Genomic DNA, 25,827 nt, shown 5'->3' on the forward strand with positions numbered 1-25,827 from the left:
TCATGGGATCAACCCCTGGGCAAGGCACACAAGAGAAGCAAGCAATGAGTACACAACTAATTGGAACAACTAAGTGAAAGATTGAGTTGATGCTTCTCTCTCCTCTTCCCTCTCTCTTCCACCCTCCATCAAATCAATGGAAAAATTTTTTTTAACTTAATTATAAATGACTCACATTATTTATTTTACATGGTACTCTGGACTGTTCCAGAACCCATATTGTTAAACATATGCATTCAAGTTGTACCATATTACTTTTTTTTTTTTTTATTTATTCATTGTAGAAAGGAGAGAGAGAGAGAAGAGAGAGAGAGACAGAGAGAGAGAAGGGGGGGAGGAGCAGGAAGCATCAACTCCCATATGTGCCTTGACCAGGCAAGCCCAGGGTTTCGAACTGGCGACCTCAGCATTTCCAGGTCGACGCTTTATCCACTGCGCCACCACAGGTCAGGCCTACTACTTATTTTAAACGTCCGTGTTTCTCTGCCTATAGATCTCATTAGCATAATGATGGCATGTCTTGCTAAGGTGGGTGCTACATAGTCATTATACATATACATATACATATAATAATTCATCAGATTATAAACCAAGAGTTTTTTCTTTGTTTTAGTATGTGTTATAACTCACTTCAAAAATATTACTCCTCACACACAAAAAACCAGGGCTATCTAACCAAAAACTAAGAGAATAATAATATAGAAAATAGAGACAGACCTACTGTACTTGGAAAGACCAGGGACACTAATCAAGGGCATAATGTTTGACCCAAACTGAAGCTCCGGAAAGGAGCTGTTGACCAACCTGTCCTTATCTGGAATCTCATCAGGAAGATTACAAGACTTCTTTTACAACCATATATTCTTCTCACAGGACAACTTTTCTGGACAATTTTCTGAATGTAACACACGCCTGCAATTGTAAGCTTGGGGGCCAGATTGGTCTGTTCATTTTTATTGACTGCCTTCCAGGGAAATGAGTGGAATAAGTAAATAATACCTGAAATTATTTTGTAAGTTTCTGGCCAAAAAGGCAATATCTAAGCTTCAAACTTCTCACTGTCTTTGAGACGGCTCCAAAGTGAAATCTGTATTAACGGGGGAGGACAAGCTCTAACAATCACACCGTGCATAGAGAACAGAGGCAGGCTAAACAGAGCTCTTCCTGCCTCTCCCAGCTCTACTCTTGCCCATCTAGGTGTAGTGGCAAGGAAGACCAGGGTCAAGATGACCTAGAGTTTCTGATTATTGGAACAGGGAGGGCAGGAACCCACAAAATGGGGGATGCACAAACAAGAACATTCAAAACTAACTTCAGCCTTTGGGTGCAAGGAGCAGTTTAGGAGTTGAAACGGCATGACCTGAGTGATTTTGCATCTCTGGTTGTTAGTCCCCAGTCATCCTCCCAGGACCTTTAAAAGCATATATAGGTTCAAACCTGTTCTCATCACAATAACACCCGTCTTCTTTTATGAGGCAGATGGATGTGGTAAGAAAAACACAGGCTTTAGAACCAGATGGGGGATCAACTTCCTGTCCTCTTTTTTTTTTTATTCTCCAAGTAAGAGGAGAGGAGATAGAAAGACAGATTCTCACATGCACCCCGACCAGGATCCACCTGGCAATCTCCATCTGGGGCCCATGCTCTGCTCATCTGGGGCCATGCTCACAACCAAGCTATTTTTAGCACCTGAGGGAGAGGCTCCACAGAGCCATTCTGAACACCTGAGGCCGATGTACTCGAATCAATCAAGCCATGGCTGCGGGAAGGGAAGAAAGAGAGACGGAGAGAGAGGAAAGGAAAGGGGAAGGGGTGGAGAAGCAGTTGGTCACTTCTCCTGTGTGCCCTGACTGAGAATTGAATCCAGGACATCCACACACTAGGCCAATACTCTACCACTGAGCTAACAGGCCAGGGTCTCTATGTCCTCTTGACTAGCTATGAGACTTTGGGCAAGTTGCTGAATGTTTCTGTGCCTCAGTTTTCTTATCTGTAAAATGGAGATAAATAACCTCTGTCCCAGTAAGTTATCAGGAAGATTAAATAAGACATTGTATATGAATGTGCCCTGTGCATGAATCACCTGAAAAGCAAAAGGAATTATAATTTTTAAAAGGAACATTAACTAGCCCTGGCCAGGTAGGTCAATTGGTTGGAGTATAGTGCTAATATGCCAGAGTTGTGAGTTCAACCCCCAGTTGGGGTCAACCAGTGACTGCATAAATAAGTGGAACAACAAATTGATGTTTCTCTCTCTCTCCTTCCCTTCTTCTCTCTCTAAACTCTAAAATCAATCAATTAATCAATCATTCAAAGGAGCATTTACTAGGCACACAAGTTTTAAAGAATAAAGCAGCTGTGAAAGCCTGATGTTAGTAATTCAACCCAATCTCAACACCACACTACATCTGTTTTCTGTCTCTGAAGCTGAGGTCTCCTTTCACTGAAGTTGTCCCAAGTTGGGCACAGCCCGAGTGGGGAAGTGACTTTTCTTGCATGCAGTTGTAAAGAAAAGGTTATTTTGTCTGTTTTTATGTTTGTCTTCCACACATCCACTCCTTCCGGAAGACCTTCATGCATGGAGGGCTTCAGAACTTCCACAGGCTCAGAAAGTGGTCTGTATTTCTCAACCTTCTGTTACATTGTTGTTACTGTTGTGTGTGTGTGTGTGTGTGTGTGTGTGTGTGTGTGTGTTGTTTCCTTAGCTGAGAATCTATTAGCAGCATAGTAAATGGCTGTCTTAAGATGCTCTCTCATGTGGTGAGATATGCTGTGTAGGAAAAACTTGAAGTCATTTAGAAAACAGCTGCAATTGCTGCTTTGTAGAACTACATCTTCACCACTGCACAGAGATTCATCTTGTGATGTCCACAGAAGAAATGGAACAGGGCAGGCCCCTTTTGGTACTTGAGACCTGCTCAGAGCCCTAAGTCAGATTTTCTTTATTGTTTAGTAAGCTCGTTTAATGAAATGTACTACTCTTATTATGGAGGACTCAAAATAAGATCTAAATCACAAACCAATAAAAGAAAATTATTGGGCTGGGTATCTAAAGTTACTACCTAGAGGCTACTCCAGTGTGGTATTTATAAATCTCTAAACAGTTAAGTATAATTGTCTTTCTGGTTTTTGGGACTGAAGCCAACAGCAGTTTCAGTTACAAGTGAAGAAAAATATTTTAGCACTGTGCTTTGTTCATTCGGTGGATATAAAGAGAAATGGCTTCTCCCCCACCACCATTTCAGAATTGAGAGAGAATATTGTGGTAATGAAATGTTTCATGGGAGTAGCTGAAAAAAGGCTTCTCTGGTTTCAGGGAGGGAGAATGTGTGTGAGGATATGTATATAGGTATGCTGGCAAGAGGCTGGGTGTGCAGGAAGCGAGGCTTAGTGGGTGGGAGAAAGGAGAAAACTGGGAAGGGCAGGTGTTGAAGGGTGACATGGGAGTTGAGGATGGGGGTGGTCTGTCAAATTAATGGCAAAGCCAGATGTGCAGCTGCTTACTCCAAAGCAGGCCACTCCCCACCTCAGACACAAAAACAGCACCATTCAAGAAAGATGTGAAAGCTTCCACTAGAAAGACTCATTATGACCCCAATCCCAGCAAACACCATAGCTCTCCCAGTGGAGTAAGAATATAGATCATTGAAAACACAGATCCTGATTTCATAAAAGTAAAGAAAATAGCAGAGACCTTCAATAAGAAAGGACCACAAAACTCATCTCATTCAATTTCCCTCCCATCACAAAGATTGTGTTAGTAACTTTCTTTTGGAAAATGGCCATGTGGTGATAGGACCCTCACCACATTTTTAGGCAGCTTGCCCTATTCTAGAAATGTCTTCCTTGTGTAGTACTATAATCTGTCTCTTCAGCATTAGCCATTGGTCCTGGTTTTGTCCAGTGGAGAAGGTGAAATGGCCCTTTCAGCCCGCTAGCCTCCCTCTCTTAACTGCTTGGCAAGTGACATGCTGTCCAAGCCTCCCCCATTTGGGTCATCCCCTTGGCAACATTCTCGTGTTTGTCAATTTCTCCCTTCAGATTTTCATAGCTATTGTCACATGTCCTGTCAGACCTACCAGGATGAAATAATCACTGCTCAGGATAACCGATCTGTTCATCAGTGATGTTTATGCAGCCTGTCTTTAGTGATTATTTGAAACTAAAGCTCAGTGGTCTCCATTATAGTCTACCCAGTGGTTTTGCCCCAAAGCTCCAGTTTAGGAAGGGCCCATTCAATCCTGATTCCTCTCATCCAATAATTCGGAGATTCTAAACCACATATTCTTCCCCAAAGATAACATCAAAGTTGTACTTCTCCTCTGGAACAGTAAAAGTGACTTCAGACTTGAGGGTGCTCCCAATTAGTGTCATCTCTCTAAGGACTATAGCCACACTTCCAAGGAAAATGCCATTCCTTACTGGAGGCTCTGAACCTTTGCTGAAATTCAGACAAAGAAAAGCATCCACTTACGTGTGGACATCACGCATGCCTGTGTGCCTGTTGCTGTGTGTATGTAAGCACCTATAACTATTTTTAACTTGGTGGCTATAACGAGGCAGAGAATATAGAAAAATAAAATTAGGGGAAGCAAGGAAAACCATATAGTGATCATATATCCTGGCTCAGCTTGTGGGTCCAGCTTCTACCAATGGTTCCCTCTTCCCCTTTCCAAGATGCCCCTCAAACGTCTGTCCTTCCACTCTCTTTTCTCTTTCATTCCCCCGAGGCTCTCCTCTGCTCCTGACCCTGTCCTGGAATCCAAGTTTCATTTCCATCATGCCCACCTATATTTTCCATCAAGTCCATGTGGAAATGAACCATGGCTAAAACCCAATACTGCTTTATCCCACCACCAGTCCCTCTACTCCACAGGCCTCTTCCTGGGCTTGATGTCACTGTCCCACATCTCTGAGAGGGAAGCTCACTTCATAGTCTCACTTCACGTCTCACAGTGGAACCACCTGTTCTCCCTCCAGTTCAAGGTTCCTGCCCTCCTCCTGAATCGCGACAGTCCTCACCCGGTGTCCCTGCCTCCTCTTCTTCCCCACTCCAAACCATGCTTCACAGGGCTGCCAGATCAATCTCCCTAAAGCTTGAGTCCAATCCCATCACTCTCTTGCTTTGAAACCTTCCATACTTCCCCAGTGCCTACTGAATTATTTACAGCTTCCTAACTCAGAAATTCATAAAAAAATTATTTACAGCTTCCTAACTCAAAAAGAAAGAAAAAAATCCCCAACACCCAACCCACATTTCAGCCTCATGTGTCCCTGCTGCCTTATACACACACTGTACTCCAGCCATAGGCATTGCTGTCCTTCAGACAGTCTCCATGTAGCCCTGCCCCTGACTTCCATTCTTCTCTTTGGCTGCAGCAGATTTATTTGTTTCCACCTGCTGAAATCCTATGCATTTGTTCAGTGTCTTTCAAACCCAAACCCACTCTCTTTCTCTTCCTATCCCCAGTGTTAGCCTCCATAGATTGCAATTCTCTCACAGTAATAAACCAGCACTCTGAAACAGAGTTACATACTTGCATAGGAGATTGCAAGGACCAGGAATGTCCTTTATGGCCCCTCTCTCCCCAGTAATGCCTGCCATGCACAGTCTGGTCACACAACAGGTGCTCAATAAGTGTTTGTGGAATAGGATTGACACCTTCAGGACAGGCAGCATGAATCAGATGAATGCAGAGAATATATCAGGAAAGGGAACAACAGAGGAACCTGACATGCAAATTCAGTGTAGACGCTGAAATGCATACACTCTACCTTCTCACAGAAACCTGGGCTCAGAGGGGAGCATCAGTGGCTCGGGGTGAGCAATGCAGCTGCTTACCAGCAGCACAGTGTTGGGCCTCACTCCATCACCTTTCAAAAGCTGTGGTCAGGAAGAAGGCCACATACTGGGCAACTAGTATCTTTCACTATCATCTCGAGACATGGCGAAGGCAAGATGGACAAATGCAGATAGGAAGAAAACACTAGTTAGAGCCTAGTGTTTCCACCATGTTCCCCCACCTCTTCTTCTTCACTTAAGGCTTGTCAGTCTTGGGAAAGCTCAAGGCTATCCAAAAATAGTAAAGGAAGAAGGCCAACCAATAGGTGAGCCAAAGAATTGTCCTAAGAAGCAGACTGGTTTAATGGTTAGGACTGCCAGGAGACCAGGTAAAAATTGCTACTTAACCTAAGTCTCAGTTTCCTCTCTGAACTCAAACTGGTCACCTCCTTACCTAGTATACTTCCTCGGGGAGCCCCTGGGCAGTGCTTCTCAGCTCCGCTGCACAGGGGACTCACGTAGGAGCTTGTGAGACTCCCAATGCCCAGGTTGTACCCAGACCAGTTACATGACAATTGAGAGCTACAACGCAGATATCAATATTTTTTAAAGTTTCTCAGGTAATTACAATGTTCAGCCAAGTGTGAAAATTAACAATCTAAGAAATGCATGTTGTCTTGGTTGCCAAAATGTCTACCACAACATAGCAGCAGACATCCATGAAGCCTTAGCATTGTTATTCTGGTTGGTGTTGGCGGTGGCAGTGATGGTGGTGGCGGCGCCTGGCATGTTTAGATGGGCTCTGCTTTAAGCTGAGTTCTCATGGAGAGGAACTGTTCCCAGTGCAGCATCGCCAAGCTCTGGCCCTGCTCTGCATGAGAACTTGATTCTCTGAGGCCATCGTGCACTTCTCTCTCTGATCAAACCTCCCACCCCTTACTCCACACCTGTTCTCTGACCTCACAGGGTGTATTTCTTGCTCCATCTTTGGCCTCATAAGCCCCAACTTGGTTTGACTCGTACCTCTACCCTCTTGAGCTAGGTGGCCACTAATTTTTTTTTTTTTTTGTATTTTTTTGAAGCTGGAAACGGGGAGGCAGTCAGACAGACTCCCGCATGCGCCCGACAAGGATCCACCCGGCACGCCCACCAGGGGGCGATGCTCTGCCCATCCGGGGTGTCGCTCTGTCGTGACCAGAGCCACTCTAGCACCTGGAGCAGAGGCCAAGGAGCCATCCCCAGTGCTCGGGCCATCTTTTGCTCCAATGGAGCCTCGGCTGCAGGAGGGGAAGAGAGAGACAGAGAGGAAGGAGAGGGGGAGGGGTGGAGAAGCAGATGGGCGCCTCTCCTGTGTGCCCTGGCCGGGAATCGAACCCGGGACTTCTGCACGCCAGGCCGATGCTCTACCACTGAGCCAACCGGCCAGGGCCGTGGCCACTAATTTTAATAATCCTTCAACAGCACCATAAAGTCTGTTGCCTCCACCGACTTTCCATTCCAAGCTGAAGCCAATGTCTCCTTTCTCTGCTCCTCCTGCCAAGCACTGCACAGGAAAGCACCCGTCCCTGGCTCCCACCTCAGCTGTCCACACTGGGGCTCCCTGTGCTCTCGCCTCCCTCCTATTTCCATGATGTCTGCTCTCAACCTGTCTCACCATAAATCCCCTGCCTCAACCGTCCCACTCTCTTTAACTCCTCAAGGAAACCATACTGGTTGCTTCATGAAGAAAGCAGAAGCCATCAGATGAACTCCCTCCAGTTTCATCTTTCCCATCCAGCCTTCTCCTTAAAGGCCACGTCACCTCCTGCTCTGCTCGGTCCCTCTCACTGTCAACTAATAACTCTCTCCTACCCCTTCAAACCTTCCCTCCGAGATTTACCATTCTCACCTCAGGCTACTGCAGCCTACAAATATACTCTAGATCTCTTCATTCCAAAAACAAAAAAGAAATGTCTAATTTTTTGACAAAATTTCTAAAATATTCTATTTATCTTACTATGAACACTTAAAATACAATATATAGTCTCCGATTCTCATCTTATCTGAACTAATGCTTCAGGCCCCAAGTGCCAGTTTCTGCTGGCAGTAGGCTACTCAGCTGTTCTTGCCAAGGTCATCAATAACTTCCTGAGGGTCAAATCCACCGTTGCCTCTTTTAGGCCGGCCCTCATCTACTTGACTTTCCTGTAGTATCTGACAGTGTTAAACACCATTCTCTTTCAAATCAGTTCAGCCCAACTAATTCTTATTGCATGCTAGCTGTCAGCCGTGACACCTAGTGGCGTGAGGGACATGACGGCAAGCAAGATGTGGAGGAGGCCTTGCCGCTCAAGAAAACACACACACTAAGAAATAATTAGGATATATCCTAGATTGCTAATCTGGAATTTATTCAACTCTCTTCTCCTTTACATTCCATATCATGCACTGATCCTCCTATCAACCTTTATCCTCAGCCCCTTTCACCGGATTGTCCCCTTTGTGTGTCCCTTCCATGTTGGTGGTCCCCACGGTTCCATGTGTATCCCTTTTTAGTTAGTTGGTCCACTTTATCTCCCTGGGAAATATCCACTCTCAAGGCCTCTCCACTGTCCATCACCAATGACTTCCAAGTCTATAGCTTTAAATTTAACCTTATCCCGATAGCTTCATGTTCTCATTTCTTGTTGGATAGTCTATAGATACTTCCAACTCAAGTGCATTAGAACCAAATTCTTTGCCTTCTGCCCAATCCTGTTTCTCCTTCTGATTTCTCTGCTTAATTAGTCACTTTTACATCCACCTTGTTGCCAACCTTGAGGCAAACTTATTCCCAATATCACATCCTTGCTCATCCCTTTCTGCTTCCATCTAACTGGTTTTGGATGGCTATCTTTTCCACCTCAGTTTCATCTCAATTGCTGTCTTGCCCCAGCCCCTGACATCAGTGAAGCTGTACTGCCAGCCCTCATCCTATCCCTGTAGTCCTAGTAGTACTCTTCTTATATAGCTCATGTCACCATCTCTTTCCACCTCTAAACCACTGTCATAATTTTACCTGTTATCTTCTGTAAAGATGGATTTAATCACCATCTCCCTATAAATCCAGGTCCTTAACAAAGCAACAAACCTGCAACATTCAATATGGTAGCCACCAAGCCTCGTGCCACCATTTAAATTTAAATTTACTGAAATAAAATAAAAGGAAAGGTTTAGTTCCTCAGTCACACTAGCCACATTTCAAGTGCTCAATAGCCACATGTATTCAACTCATTCAAAAATGTCAGTTCCTCTTGGAAGCCTTCTCAGCTCCTTGAAACATATAAAATGAGCAGTCCTCAGTGCTCCTCGATTTCTAGCCTGGTCCTTGTCTCGTTTCACTGTCCCTGTTTATGGGCATGCCTTCCCCACTCACCTGAGCTACTCAAGGATGGTGAGTGGCTGAATCCATGTCATCCCTGTGTCCTGAGCCTTTATAGAGCCTGACACATAGTGGACACTCATTTATCCCTTTCTATTTCGCTGAAGAGATAAGGGTAAGCAGGAAGAAACTGTAAGATGATTCTTCCATAACGGTGTAAAAGATAATGGGAAACTCAATCACGTGCTTTGTCTTTTCAGATATTGACTAGAGAAGCTCTCTGAGAATGGATACTTCCTCCTCTGCTCACCCTCCCTTCCAAGATCAGGCTCAGGTCTTGTCTTTTAGAACTACAGGGGAACAGTCTGGCAAGAGCCACTGTTGTACTAGCTGATTTAAATTGAAATGTGTTCCCCACATAAATGTGTGCTAAATAATACACCAGCTCTTCAGCCAATGGGAACTGACAGGCACTCTGTAAATAAAGGCACTTAGTTGCTGGTAAAGAGCTGTAAAGTGGTTCCGAGCTGAGGTTTGCTGACCAGCAAGAAGCGGCTCCCCCGCTTTATATAATTGTTGCCGCCGTCTTACCCACTGTATATTAAAACTGCATCTCATAGACTCAACTGTCACATCGGATAGAGCATCAGCATGGGGTATGCCACCTCTCTCTGTAATTGTTTTTGACAACTAGCCATCACATCTGAGATCATTTTAGAAAGTGTCTGGTCCAGAATTCCTCAGCTGGGTCAATTCTGACACCATGTGGGCTGGAATCATGACATCGAAAGGCAATGTAAGAAAAGGAGAGGGAAAATAAATTTTACTAGTCTAGGAGACCAGGTACCATGCAGTGTAAGTGTCTGAACACAAATCCCAATGGAGACTTCACTTTAGCAGTGTTAAGATACATTTTCCATGTTCCATTGTATCATGATAAAAAAACTTTCCATAAAGATGCGGGAATAAGCTAGTCCGATAGCACATGCATCTGTCCTGAGTCCACGTTTCTGTCCTGCTGCCCTCTGGGGAGGTACTGATGTAGCATTTGAGACAAAGCAAATTATAGGGTTTCACAAAGGCTACAGAACAGTGAGGACAACTGAGTGACAGTGGCCAGAATCTATGTAGTTACCATTTGGGGGAAGTTTCCCAAAATGAAAAGGAAAACATGAAATCCATTTTGCACTCTAGTTAAATGCACTTGGAGCTTGCCAAATGGCCAGGTGAATGGTAATGGAAGCATCTGAGTCCAAAGAGCTCTCCTGTTGGTCAAAAGGGTCTCAAGGAGGAACAGTGTCAGGGAAACAGCTCACCCTCTGCCCACAGGCTGGGATGAAACTGAGGAGTGGGCTGCACAGTGAGCAGCTTGTCACTGGGGAGGAAGCAAGTTCCTACGCTGATGGCCACTGCCAAACCACTGCCTGCTAGCAGGTCAGAGTGTCACCAGAGAAGAGTGTTAGAAATCAAGGACGAGAGAAGATCCGATACAGCAGGGAAAGAAGGAAATTAAGGGTTTGGTGGGCCTACAGCTCCCACGGTCTCTCACTGAAAGTAGAACAGATGGCTTGCTGGTTACTGGGCACACATGCTCCATTCTATTGCTGACCAGAAGCCTATGAACATCACCACAGGGCACACCCTCTGCCTTCTTTGCATGTGTGTGTGCACATATGTGTGTATGGGCATGTACACATGTGTGTGCATGTATGTGTGTGTGCATACTTGTACAGAAGGAGTTCCTTTCTCTTTTTTTTTGTAGGAAAAATGAACACTCTTCCCCTTCCTTCTTTATTTCCCACTAAAACCTATTTTTCTTACTTATTTTTATGCTAAAAACAGTGAAGAAAGCTTTTGAGCTTTGAGTGGGTACCTGAGAAAGGGAGGAGAAGCATTTTTACCAGTTTGGCCACTAGAGAATCTAAGAGGCTAAGGTAAGGTTTACAAGAGCTGGAAGGAATACCCATGGCAGGTGCATATACTGATGACCCTTGAACAACACAGGGGTTAGGAATGCTGACCTCCCATGCACCTGAAAATCCACATATAATTTTTGATTCTCTTAAAACTTAACTACTAATAGCCTACTATTGACCAGAAGCATTACCAGTAACATAAAGAGTCAATTAAAACATATTATGCATGTTATATATATTATATAGTGTATTCTTACAATAAAGTAAGCTAGAGAAAAGAAAATGTTATTAAGAAAATCATAAGGAGGCCTTTGCCAGTTGGCTCAGTGGATAGAGTGTCAGCCTGGCATGCAGACATTTTGGGTTCCATCCCCAATCATGGCACACAAGAGAAGCAACTATATGCTTTTCTCCCCTTCCCTCTTCCCCTTCTCTGTCTCTTCTCTTCTCACAGCCACTGGCTCAATTGGTTTGAGCATGGCCCTGGGCACTAAGGATAGCTTGGTTGGTCCAAGCATCGGCCCCAGATGGGGGGTGCTGGATGGATCCTGGTCAGTGCACATGTAGAAGTCTGTCCCATTTTCTCCCCTCCTTTCACATAAAAAAAAGAAAGAAAGAAAAAGAAAATCATAAGGAAGAGGAAAGACATTTAAAGGCTATAGGTATTCATTTTTAAAAAAAATACTTCATGCATAAGTGGACCTGTGCTGTTCAAGGGTCAACCGTATAACTCAATTATACATTAAGATTGTGATTCTTGGACCTTGAAAATCACAATTATTGAATTGGGAAGAAATAGGCATGCTGTGGAAAGGGGTGCTTCCTTGCCCCTCCTGCTCAGTCCCACCTCCTCCCTTCCCTCTGCTGGTCCCTTCCAGGGGAAAGGGAAAATCTGGTTGAGTTGGCCAGCATGTTCACTAGACCTGGTTTTGTCAGCTGAAGACTTATTGTGCATGAGGGATTTATTCTGGGAGGCAAGGCTGGTACAATATTTGCAAATCAATCAACGTGATTCATCACATAAACAAAAGAGGATAAAAACCACATGATAATATCAATAGATGCAGAAAAAGCATTTTATAAAATCCAGCACCCATTTATGATCAAAACTCTCAGCAAAGTGGGAATACAGGGAACATACCTCAACATGATAAAGGCTATCTATGACAAACCCACAGCCAACATCATAATAAATGGGCAAAAATTAAAAGCAATCCCTTTAAGAACAGGAATAAGACAGGGGTGCTCCCTTTTACAACTCTTATTCAAATAGTCCTGGAAGTCCTAGCCACAGCAATCAGACAAGAAGAAGAAATAAAAGGTATTCAAGTTGGAAAAGAAGAAGTAAAATTTTCATTATTTGCTGATGATATGATATTGTACATAGAAAACCCTAAAATCTCAGTCAAAAAACTACTGGAACTGATAAATGAATTCAGCAAGGTGGCAGGATATAAAATCAATATTCAGAAATAAGTGGCATTTATATACAACAACAATGAACTGTCTGAGAGAGAAATTAAGAAAACAATCCCATTCACTGTTGCAAAAAATAAAAATAAAATAAAGTACATAGGAGTAAATTTAACCAAGGAAGTTAAAAACCTGTACTTGGAAAATTATAAAACACTGATAAAAGAAATCAAGGGAGATACAAAAAAGTATATGTGAAGCATATACTGTGTTCATGAATAGGAAGAATAAACATCATTAAAATGTCTATAATACCCAAAGCAATCTATAAATTCAATGCAATTCCTATTAAAATACCAATGTCATACTTCCAAGGTATAGAACAAATATTCCAAAAATTTATATGGAACCAAGAAAGAACACGAATAGCCTCAGCAATCTTGAAAAATAAAAATAAAGCAAGGGGTATCACACTTTCTGATATCAAGTTATACTACAAGGCCATTGTACTCAAAACAGCTTGGTACTGGCATAAGAACAGGCATACAGATCAATGGAACAGAACAGAGAACCCAGAAATAAACTGACACCTCTATGGCAATTGATATTTGACAAAGGAGGTAAGAGCATACAATGGAGTAAAGAGAGTCTCTTTAACAAATAGTGCTGGGAAAATTGGACAAATACATGCAAAAAAATGAAACTAGATCACCAACTTACACCATTCACAAAAATAAACTCAAAATGGATAAAAGACTTGAATGTAAGTCGTGAAACTGATCATCTTGGAAGAAAACATAGGCAGTAAGCTCTCCGACATCTTTCGTAGCAATATATTTGCTGATTTACTCCGTGGGCAAGTGAATAAAGGACAGGACAACATTAACAAAATAAAAAGACAACCCACACAATGGGAGAACTTATTTGCCAACACATCTGATAAGGGGTTAATACTCAAAGTCTATAAAGAACTTGTAAAACTCAACTCCAGGAATGTAAACAATCCAATAAAAAATTGGGAAAAGAACTCAATAGACACTTCTCCAAAGAGGACATACAGATGGTCAATGAGCATATGAAAAAAATATTCAACATCACTAATCATTAGAGAAATGTAAATTAAAACCACAAAGAGATACCACCTCACACCTGTCAGAATAGCGCCCATTAACAAAACAACACATAACAAGTGCTGGAGAGGGTGTGGAGAAAAGGGAACTCTCCTGCACTGCTGGTGGGAATGCAGACTGGTGAAGCCACTGTGGAAAACAGTATGGAGATTCTTCAAAAAATTAAAAATCAAACTGCCTTTTGACCCAGCTATCCCACTTCTAGAAATATATCCTAAGAATAACAAATCTCTGGTTCAAAAGAAAAAATGCACCCCCATGTTTATTGCAGCATTGTTTACAATAGCTAAGATCTGGAAACAGCCCAAGTGTCCGTCAGTAGACGAGTGGATTAAAAAGAAGTGGTACATACACACAATGGAATACTACACGGCCATGAGAAAGAAGGAAATCTTACCCTTTGTGACAACATGGATGCACCTGAAGTCTATTATGCTAAGTGAAATAAGCCAAGCAGAGAAAGGAAAATATCATATGACCTCACTCATATGAGGAATCCTATGAACAATGTGAACTGAGGAACAGAAGAGAGGCAGAGAAGGGGTCAAAGAGTCCAGAGGGAAAGCGGATGAGAGGAGGGGATCAAATAAAGGAAAGACATTAGTGAAAGTATATACACAAAACACAAATAGAGGGCAGAATAGTAAATCATGGAGGGAAGGGAAGAAGGCAGTGGGGGAAGGGGCAAAGGGGGTACCAAGGAGAACACTGAGGGGGAGGGAGGGAGTTATATTTGGGGGAACAGTTGTAACTATGTAAACACAACAAATTAAAATCAATAACAGTTTTTAAAAAAGACTTATTGTGCTTGAAAACAGTGCATATGAGTCACCCGGGGATCCTGTTAAGTCTGACCCAACAGGACTGGGGTAGGCATGAGACACTGCATTTCTAACAAGGTCCCTGGTGGTACTGCCCATGCTGGGGTGGGAGGCTCACATTGGAGAACCAGTGCTTAAAGGCAGGAGCTAAATTTTAGCTTGCCTCTTCCACCTTCTAGGGGGGCATATACTGTCTTCTTACATCCTTTGTCACCTTCGCTCCCTGCCTCCCCGGTAAGCAGCTGGGCAACAAAGAGCTGTCCCTTAGGGCCTTTACATGTTGCTCTGCTGAGACTCAGCTGAGTAAGTGGGTCCCAAGATGTAGATTTGCAAGAGAAGAACAGGATGATGGAGTGTAGGCATAAAAACAGGGCTTCAGGCTGGATCCATCCAGGGTTATGCTTAGAATAGAAGCCACTCTATTCCAAAGACTAAGAGGTTGACACACCCATTGGAAAGGCTCCGGGAGCAAGTCAAATAGGCCACCGTGTCACTTGCAATGCCAAATGGAAGGTTCTCCTGAGCTTGAAGATGCCATGAATCTCAGACCCCCAGAGAAGCCTGCATCCTTTTCTCGGTCCTTTGCAACAAAACTGGGGTTCTTAGAAGGTTCCCCCAGAGCTGCTCTGGGTCTGACTGCAGCTGCCTCCTTTCTTCTTCCAGTTCTCAGATGTCTCCCCAAGCCCCTCTCTCATCGCAGACTCCGGGAAGAGGAAGAGGATTCTAGGAACTATTGCTCCTGGCTTGGCAGCAATGTTAGCAGATGTTAGAAGGAGGTGCTAGTGAGGTTGAGTTGACTAAAGATAATGCAAAACAAAGGCCTAGGCTACACAGAGCCAAACTTTGTCATATCAGTAACATGGTGTTTATGTCCCAGCAGCTACAGTTCTCATGGGCTGTGTTCCCTCTACCTTTGTTCTCAGAGTAACGGGATTCGGGTCCCCATCAAGCACCCAATCCAGTAGAACACATATGACAATAACCCTGCAGTTCAGGGCGAACCTACACAGAGGTGTTTTCTGCGGTAACATGCTTCACCTCCTATCCTGCTACAGCCCTGCTTAGTGAGGTGGTTTGTTATAAGGTGTTTGTGGTCTTGCCTCTCTGAGAATCCTAGATGACATAATTTCTTGTGTTATCTGCCCAGGATCCCAGAGAAAATGACAGGGGAGGCTAGGGCAGAGCAGAAACAGCAGATGCGCGCCATTTAGTGTTATTGTCTTCTATAGAGGATGAGTGGGCTGACTAGCACCACCTCTTGTTAAATGACTTTTAGTTCCCCCCCCCAACCAGGGCCACCATCCCTTGGCCAGCGCATAATAATGGAAAGCTTAACACATCCATGCAGCTATAACAATAGCAAAGTTTAGACAGTTCAAGGTCAAGAATATATGCTGGGGATTGTTCAGCCAGTATCTTTTCAGTGCTCTGACATTTAGTTGAAGACCCTGATTAGAAAGCCACAGCTTGGAAAGGTGGAGCGGGTGGCAATGGGCAGGCTGGTTTATTCTCTGGGAAGGCAGCCTATTTTGGGTGTGGGCCTTCAAGCAGGCATCCTGGGATGCAAGAAGAGGCAGCAGATGCCCCTCTGAAAGCTATTGCAGTGACCGCAGGTCCCACTGCCAGGCAGGCTGCTGCGAGCCTCTTTGAATTACTGAGTGAAGGATATCCCTCTTGCCAGCCCCTGTCCCCTGTAGGCACAGGAGAGGGGTATTACAGGCTGTCCTTACCTTGGGAATTAGCCTGCAAGACCCCGATGCTGTCATCAAACTGCATAGATTTGATGTTGAGTGACGCCAAGATGCATTCCTTGTCCTGCAGCGAAGTATCATCAATATTATTCTGATTGGCTGACAGGATAACGCACATGTCACAGAGGTTGATGTTGACGGCCCTTAAATCAGCCCGACTTAATGGTGTACCCTTTGGCATAGAGGAAAGAAAATAAAAAATAAAAAAAGAGAAGCAAAAGTGAGACTGAGGGATGAGAGGGAAAGAGGAAAAAATAAAAACAAATTAAAGATTGCTCTGGAGCTCTGGGAAATTATTTAACAAGTATCTTTTTTATGCCTTGACATTAAGCTGGCCTAACTACATTCAAGGGAATAGGAGCTGTGTGCTAATCTAAAGGGTAGTCGGTGCTGATGGCAGCATTTTAGGCTTGCTCTCAATACTCAATCAAGCTATTACTAACAAACGAGGGAGAGGAATAACGCCAGGCATCTACATCTTCTTCCTGCCTGGAAATTGTCATGATTTAAGTAACTATCCTGTGGCAACCTCTGGCTTTCAGAATGTAATGAGGGGGTGGGTTTCAAATGCCTGTTTATTTAACAGCAGGACACTTCTGTCTCAAGCAAAAGATGGCAGCTCCAAGTAGAACTGCCAACACAGCTAAGGGGACGCCCCCAGCAAGCACGGGATGACGAGATGGGGCTGAAACGCGGGCCCACTTGGAGGACGTGGGAGGGAGTGGAATTAATGTGCATCTTGCAAAGGGGAGATGGAAAGGAGTTAAGCTTCAGGTCGTATAATTTTATTGTGTATTTCAGCAAGGAAAAAAATAAGGGAATCGCCTAATTGTCCAACAACTTAGGATTGCTTAAACACACCATGGGACATATATACAATGGGAGTCCACGCGGCTGGTGGAGGGACAGAAACAGCTGTCCACGCAGGCATCGCTGTGGAAGAATCTCAAATAGAGGGATATATGAAAAAAGAAAAAAAAAGTTCTACACAATTTGAAAAGTATGATTTCATTTATGTAAAAAGAAAGTCACACAACAAAACTATATATTTATAAATGTGTTTCTAAATGCATGTTTGCTCAGAGAGAAATTCACACTCAACTAATAACAGTAATTACCCCTGGGGAGGAGAGTAAGATTGGGGGTGAAGAGGAAAGTTTGTCTTTGACTTCACATACTTCTGCATTATTTGAATATTTCATAACAAGAATGTGTTTTCAAATTACTGTATAATTAAAACTAAATAAGCCAGTAAACAGATACTTAAAAAATCTTAAAACAACAAAATAGTGTGTGTGGGGGGGAGAACAGATTAAGGAGGTAATGACAGGCCAGAAGCTACCACAGGTGAAACAGAAGGGCTAGTGTTGGGGCTGAGGGGCCTGGACCCCACAGGCTCTGGCCATCAGGAGTCACAGCAGGACTCATCAGCCTGGCCCATGGCTGAGCTCCCCAGGGATGTCCCTTGGAGCTCACATCCAGCCCCAGCCTCCTGGGCCTCCCACCTGAATCCAGCTCTGCCTTGCCTGCATGGAGACTTGAGTGGCCCTCACCTCACTAACTGCTCAGGGACAGGTCTGCCAACTGCCTTATACTTTTCTCTGTTACTCCCTCCTGGAAAAAGGGCTTATGGAAGGTTGAACTTGTCTGTGGGGGTCAAGGCCATTCACCATCTTTCTTGACTCAATGGTAGTCATGATTCTACTCTCTACCCAAGAATAATGCCAGAGTAGAATGAAGGAGGAAGAGGCATTTACTATCATGGGCTGAGAAGCTACTCCATTTTGTATTATCTTTTGAGAGAAAGAGAAGAACAATGCCCCCTTCCGGGATCTCTGGTACAAAATAAGTTTGACCAGCTTTCTGAATCATTGTGCTAGTGCAGAAGCCTCAGCTGCCTACATCTGTATTCTTTCAATTTTCACCTTGTAGGGAATCCAGTAGTAATAGTGATATAAGACAATTCCCGTGCAGTCGTATACACATGATTTCAAAACTCAAGAAATAGAAATGACATCCATAGAAACACCTTGTGTTCCTCGGGGTTGGCCATATCTGTGAGGCACTGTTTAAACAATGAAATATGTGAAGACAGAGAAGGCCCATTCTGTACAAATATGTTGTGTTTGAGTATGCTAAATTAGTGTTTGAAAAGGACCTGCAAATATAAAAGTTCATTCATATACATACAGACAGGTGAGAGGACATGTACAAGGGCACACAGAAACACACACACACACCGCACATCACAAAAGCACACAGACTTATGTAACCCAGCAAAATAATAAGCTCCTTACAAATGCTTTTAGATCCCAGTCCACGTACTACTCCTAGGGGACTATGTGTAAGATCACATGTAGGAAGATAATCATGGAAAAATAGGATCAAAGCAATGTCTGAAATGAGCAAGATGTATATCCGTTTGCTCTCTTCAGTGTGTATGACCGTTCCCTGCAAGTGCCCATTTCTCATTACATGTGTTTATCAACTCAGTGACTTTTTGGCCTAGCATCCAAAAGATACCTGTCTCTATTTTTCTTACGTCTTTAAATATTTATTGAGCACCTATTGTGCCAGGCATATGGGAGGGTAAATGGTGGCTACTAAATCATATTTCTTGTAAGTAGATTCATATGTGTTGTTTTTTGAATTATATTACTTAACTATTTTTTTTTCCACTTTTGAAGTTCTAGAAGCTGAGAATAGAAATAATAAATTTCAGGTTCATAAATGGGAAAAACCAACCCCCTAGCATTATAGCATCAAATTCATGCTACTCAATTTTAGAGATGTGAACTTCCAGGAAAAATATGTGAAGAATAAGTGATATTGGCATGGATGTGTGACACTGAGAACTATATCAAATGTTGAAATGTACAATATCATTGTTGAACATTTCTGGCAAATATATTCATTCATAATTAGAAAGTAGCCTGTGTCCTCACACTAAATTGTAGAGTGCAAACTCTTCTTTTAGATTTGGGTAGCAGTGTTTTGTAACCAAGACTATCACAGGCACACATGGGCAGACACATACACAAACCCAGGAAATCACTGCCAGGCTTTTAAATGAAGGAGAGGTAGAGGTTGAACAGCAGAAGAGGTTAGCCTTCTGTACAGCAAAAATAAATAAAGAGTTCTGTTAAATACTTTTAGTTAAAAACAAAATGTGGTACAATCAAGATTTCCCCAAGCATTAATCATATTGTAAATAAAATGATAGGAATAGTTCCATAAGTAAATTCTGCTCTAAGCATCACAATATCACACAGCACTGAGCCTGGGTTAGCAAGAGAGAGTGTTTAGACACTGATATGGTTAATGCATTTGGTACCAGCTAAACTTCATATCTGATGAGCAACTGAACTGGGCTGCAAATTCCTCTTAATAAGGTCCCCAGGGTTTGACTATTGCTAGACAGAGCACAGAGGAAGGGCTGAGTCCTCAGGCCCATAGCCAGATAAAGAAGCATAGGCATGATCAAAGCTACAACTATTATATCCATCTGGGATTTTCTTTTGTGAATAAAAAAAAAGAAACTCATCAATAACATGACCTTGCACTTACAGGCAATATGGACACTTTGGGGAAGTTGTGAAGCGTCTCCCATTCCCGTTTGAGGTACTCAATGGAGCCCACAAACACGATGTGCTTGAGCTCGTGGTAATGAAAGTTGCTGGCACGGAGTGGCATCACCAGGTTCCGGAGGCCAATCAGGGCTGAGCTGACATCGCCAAAGATGCAAACCACAACGTGGCCACTAAGGACGGTCATGGCGGCTTCACTGCGAGTCTACAATAGGAGGAGCACATGAGCACTGGACAGAAGACCTCCAAGGGTTATAAGAACTAAAGAAATCATGAGTGTAAAGAATTGAGTGAACATCTGTAGAGTGCTTACTATGAGCTATTAGATGCCATTTTTTAAATTTCCATAATGTTTTACATATGCCATATATATTTATAATTTGAGTATGTGTGTATATATTATACTGGTGTAATAAATATATTGAAACATATCCACACATATCACTACTGTTGATAGAAAAAAAAATTTTAAGATATCCCATACATGCACATGAGCAGGATCTTTCATAATGATTTCCAGGGGGGAAACGAGAGGGGACAGCAATACTTATGGTATTTGAAAAGGGAAGGCTTAGTTTCCATTAAGTTATTGATAAAATGAGCTGCATTTTCTGCTTCTCGTGCTGAAATGAGGATAAAATGATCAGATTCTATATCGATCTCAGCTCAATTACGTTGAGTTTTGAGTTCTAGACTGATCATGAGATGGTAAGTACATTCCTGCACCAATAGGTAGAACACGATATCCTAAGCCTAAAATTGGCAAACTGTGGCCCACAGGCCACATCTGGCCCACTACCAACTTTTGTATGGTCAAGGCTAGTGAGTTAAGACTGATTTCTACATTTTCAAATGGTTGAAAAAAATCAAAAGGAGAATATTTCACAATATGTAAAAATTATATGAAATTCAAATTCCAATAAAATTGTATTACAACACACCAACCTTATTTATTTAAGTATTGCCTATGGTTGCTTTCACATTATAATGGCAGAGCTGATTAGTTGTTACAGAGACCATATAGCCAATAAAATCTAAATTATTTATTATATGACCCTTTACAGAAAGCATGCTGACTCCTGTTCACAGCTGCCTTGAGGTCTCCAGGAGCATGCCTAGAGTGGCTCACCTGGATAAGTCACCAGAGAAAGATTTCCAAAAAATCATTAAAAGGATCTAGAGGTAGATCAGCAAAAGTAAAAACAGCCTGTGTTTCTTCCCAACCCTAGGTCTGTGTCTACAAAGAAGATAAATGAAAGAATCCAATCACCCCCATTAGAGGAGGACACCAGCTTCCCAGGAAACACAAGTGTTAGACACTGTTGCTTGTTTTGCTCAGTGTTTGTGAAGAGAACAGCACAGGAAGGCCAGCTGTGGACCTTTGTCTGCCTCTCCTCCTGGCCCCTTCCTCCCTGTCTACCCACCGACTGCCCAGATAGCCCCATGTGGCTTACAATGCTTTTGGGGAGGCATATTAATGTATACTGCATATATCAGACTCAGCTCCATTTAATCTCTAGAATTGACCCATGTATTGATTGTTTAAATGTCAATATTGCAATTCACGACAATGTCAGGGTTATTACAGTAACCCCCAAGGAGAGGAAGAAGCTAGCTTTCAGTCCCTAATCGTTAGAATAAAACAGAGGCTGTCACCATTATTGGCTTCCCTCTACAATAGTACAGGAACACCTAAGACAGAGGTTGTAAGGAATATTTTATAAACTGTGATCAAGGGGGACCCACTGGGGAGGCACAGCCCACATCACCACTTCATGGAGTAGATCTGGAGTTAGTTCTCTTGGCTGCATGAAAGAGTGGGAGCCTGGGTATCACTAAATAAGGGTCAACTAGTCTGTAACTTGCTGTGACTGGGGCTCCTAATTATTCAGAATTGGCCAGATCACCTGGGAGCTAGTTCCCTTCAACAACCCTGAGGAATCCAAACTGGGTCCAGAGGAGGGGCAGGAAATCTAGAATAGGGAGATGGGCAAGTAACCAGTTAGCAGAGTGGCCAACCACAGATGCTGATCTTAGAAGCTTAGACATGGGGACCAAAACACCAATCCTTAGATCTGCCGCAACATCACCTGCAGAACCCTGTAAAGATCTCGATTTCTGGACCTTAGCCATAGAGAATCGGATTCAGCCAGGTGTAAGATCTACCGAAGAAACTACTCACATGTGCATCCCGTGTCTCCTATGCATGATTCAAGACCTCACTCACACGGGGCCTTAATGCCTCAAACCCTGCAAAGCACAATCTGTTTGTATCCAATAAGAGTTCCTGGCCACTACATTTCAATAGTACTTTGTGCCTCTTGACATGTAGCTTTAAAGATATTGCTTCATGGTTATATTTTATGTGTTCTCCCTGATTAGATGATCATTTCCTCAAGATTGAAGCCACTTTATGATTTCTAACCCCCAAAGCTGTTACTGTCTTACACCAATGCCGTTAGGGAGCACAAACCACAAAGCATCTTAGAGCATTCTCTGCTCCAATGTGGCTTTAGAGACGGCCTCTGGGACTACACTGTCTAAATAGCATCTCCTGTCCCTTTCTAACCCATGACCCTGCTTTCTTTTCTTTGTAGCACTTTATCAACACCTAACATATTATATACTCATTTGTCCACCTGGAGATCTTCTCTCGGCCCCCGCTAGAATACAAGCTCTGTGGGAGCAGCTGTCAGAGGTTGTGCCCCAGCAACAAGAGCAGCGCCTCACATGTGAAAGACTTGTAAATGTTTTGTTAAATGAAAAATAATTCAGGTAAAAAAAGTAGTAATGCACCTCCCTAAACTCTTTCCTAACAGTAGGGACTTTATTAGATGCCTGTTATTTATTAACACCGTGGGTCCCGGATGGGGCGCTCAGCCTTTGACCTGCGCAGGTGGGTAACCCCAGGCTGAGTTAGATTCCCAGAGCTGAAATGCAGAGGTGCAACTTCGGGATGTACATGTATATGTGCACCTTTGTGACTGGAACCATTTGTACTCCGGGTACGTGGCAGTGGCTGTCTCCTGAGAATTCTTTCTGTGCTTTTGTCCACAATCTTCACACCTCTGAGAAAGGCTCCAGCACAATGCTGTATTGGCTTGTAATACCCGATTACAATTAAATTGGGAAAACACACACAGTCAGATAAAATACAGGAAAAATTCTAGTTTGTTGGCATACAAGGGACACTTAAAGAAACTGGAACAGTTGTTTCTTAGGAAGGGTGACCATGGCATTAGAGATGATAAGATTTTCCTGGCTGACATCACAGAGCAGGCCACAGCAATCTGGGGATTAGAGGCACAAGGGAGAAAGAACCCTTCCACCTGACCTTTCTGATTATTAATCCATTTTCCATGGATTAGCATGACAATACACTGTGGGAAAGCTGATGTAGGCATTAAAACCTAACGCTGTTAACAGGGCAAGTCTAAAGAGTAGAATGGATTGTTATCTATGCCGACATTCCTGGGACAGACAAGGAAGCCCACGGCTGCTGCAGAGATTAGGGCTCTGTGCCCCACCTGCCTGAGGCGACCCATGGTCCGTCACTGTCATTACCAGCACTTTGCTTGTAGACATTTTGTGCTAACAAGGATTACAAATACGCAAAGTTATTATGTTGACAAATACATTATACTGTTATAAACACATAATAATACAGGCAGTGTCCAGATTTCTTCATGACATTTAATAGTAATAATAATGATAGCAAGTAACTTTATTAGTTCATATGTTGAATTTTAATTTTCACTACAACACTGCAAGTCAGAGTCACTCTTATCTCATTTTCTTACAGATAAGAGAACTGAGGTGCAAGGAGATCAGTGACCTGACCAAGGCTGTGCGGCCACCAAACAGCACAGCAGGCTCTGGCCCCAGAGCCCGTCCGCAGATGTTGTGGTAGTAAGGCCTCCCAACATGCCTTTCCCACAGCTGTGATCCTACTGTAATGAGCCAACAAACATTCAGATATGGAAGATTCTATTCCTGCTTCTTGCTCTGATGAGAGTTCTAGCTGCTTCAATATGTGTCCTGAATTTTAATTATCAAAAGAAATTAAAACCAGGGACTGTATGATCCCACTACCCAGTTAGGAAAATGACATTCCTAGCAAACGTGGTTTGGGACAGAGGTGGACAGCATCGAATCCGTGGTCTGTCACTCACCAGGATGACTTTCTCTATCTCCTTGGGAGCGCACCAGTGAAACATCCCAGTGGAGTCGTACTTCTTCACGTTGGAGTCCATGTTGTCAATCTGATCATTGCCAGGAATTAACAAGGGGTCATGTCTGGGGAGAAAAGGACAGGAAAACCAAAGTGGAAAACGTGATCAATTATAAATGAAAAATGCCCCCGTTACATCTCGGGGGAGATAAAAGATGCAGAGGAAGTGGCTGTCACTGGAGGCGTTCTTGTGCTCACAGACCCATCCTCTGAAAGATAACCGCCCCAACCATCAGCACCTGGAAGTGCAGGCGACCCTTGTCAAGTAATCACTCTGCCATTCCCTCCTTGTCCCCTTTTTCTAAAATGGCCTTCACATTATTTTGTGGATTTGGTGTCCCTTTTTACAAAACGCTCAACCTTCTGCCTCCTCTCTTTCTGCCGGCTATCCAATCTCTCCAGCGCACGCACACACGGTTGTTATTAGCATTGGCAATGAAGAGGAAGAAATAGGAATAGAGTCTCATGCTGACTGACTGGCATGAGGATGGAAAGCCAATTACTCACTCTTTCTGACTACAACTTCTGACGTGATTCCCTTCGCAGTAAAAGCTTTAACAGGCTGCACTTTAAATATTTTAGCAATTTGCCCAATCAGATTTTGCTCTCCCTGGCTGAAGCCCTTTAAAGATTCAGCAGCATGTCACTTCAGAGCAGATTGACTACCAAATGCCCACATCTGGAATACATGATTTCAATACTAAGATAGACCCTCTCTCCTTGCCTTGACAACTGCATTTGCACTAACCGCCCCCCCCCTTCACCTCCTGACTGCAGCGTTCCTTACATGAGAGTCTCAAGTCAGACGCATCTTAATAAACTTGTCCTGAATTCTCAGGGCTGCACTCACCCTCTCTTGCCTTGTTTTCTAGTGAAAAAGGAAGATGCTTAGACAGAGTCCTTCCCTCCAGTGGATGGATTGGCAGAGCCTCACCAACACCCAATAGAATCAGGCAGGTTAACAAGATTACACCATAAGAAATAAACTCCTGCATCTTGGGACACATCCATGTCCAGATTCTATCTCTAATAGTGATTCCATACCTCAGTTTCAAGGTAGGGCATTTGGGTTTCTACAACAATCACCACATATAATTAGAACAATGTTCCAGGTATAGCTAGCTATCAGTGCAGTGGAGCTATTTTCCCTGAATAAGTCAAGATAAAAAATATAAGTAGATTTAAATTTCAAATATTTATTGTAAAGTAATTTTACTTTTTTTTTTTTTTTTTTGTATTTTTCCGAAGCCAGAAACGGGGAGGCAGTCAGACAGACTCCCGCATGCCCCCGACCGGGATCCACCCGGCACGCCCACCATGGGGGGATGCTCTGCCTATCCAGGGCGTTACTCTGTTGCAATCAGAGCCATTTTAGTGCCTGAGGCAGAGGCCACAGAGCCACCCCCAGCGCCCCAGCTAACTTTACTCCAATGGAGCCTTGGCTGCAGGAGGGGAAGAGAGAGACAGAGAGGAAGGAGAGGGGGAGGGGTGGAGAAGCAGATAGGCACCTTTCCTGTGTGCCCTGGCCGGGAATCGAACCCGGGACTCCTGCACGCCAGGCCGATGCTCTACCACTGAGCCAACCGGCCAGGGCTAATTTTACTTTTTTTTAAATTGATTTTGAGAGAGAGAGAGAAAGAGAGAGAGAACTATCAATTTGTTATTCCACCTATTTATGCACTCACTGGTTGATTCTTTTACGTGCCCTGAGGGGGGATCACACTTGCAACCTTAGCATATCGGATGATGCTCTAATAAATTTAGCTACCCAATGGGGCCTGGTTTTAGTTTTTAAATGATCTATTCTGAGCACCAAAGGGTGACCTTTATTTAGTTTTTAGTATTTCTCTCTCTGA

The 25,827-nt window shown here is 43.3% G+C and overlaps 1 protein-coding gene across 14 annotated transcripts in view; it reads right to left on the minus strand.

Moving 5' to 3' along the window:
- The window catches only part of KCNMA1 (potassium calcium-activated channel subfamily M alpha 1), an 804,436-nt gene that overhangs the window by 66,082 nt on the left and 712,527 nt on the right, over nt 1–25,827 (minus strand). For all 14 annotated transcript variants that reach the window (XM_066349726.1, XM_066349728.1, XM_066349714.1 and 11 more), the window contains 3 exons: nt 23,913–24,036; nt 19,721–19,945; nt 16,133–16,325 (listed from right to left, as the gene is read on the minus strand). In XM_066349726.1, the coding sequence (XP_066205823.1) occupies nt 16,133–16,325; nt 19,721–19,945; nt 23,913–24,036 (542 nt within the window). The remainder of the gene's footprint in view (nt 1–16,132; nt 16,326–19,720; nt 19,946–23,912; nt 24,037–25,827) is intronic.

Source organism: Saccopteryx leptura, chromosome 9, assembly GCF_036850995.1.
Source record: "Saccopteryx leptura isolate mSacLep1 chromosome 9, mSacLep1_pri_phased_curated, whole genome shotgun sequence".
NCBI classification, from domain to species: Eukaryota; Metazoa; Chordata; class Mammalia; order Chiroptera; family Emballonuridae; genus Saccopteryx; species Saccopteryx leptura.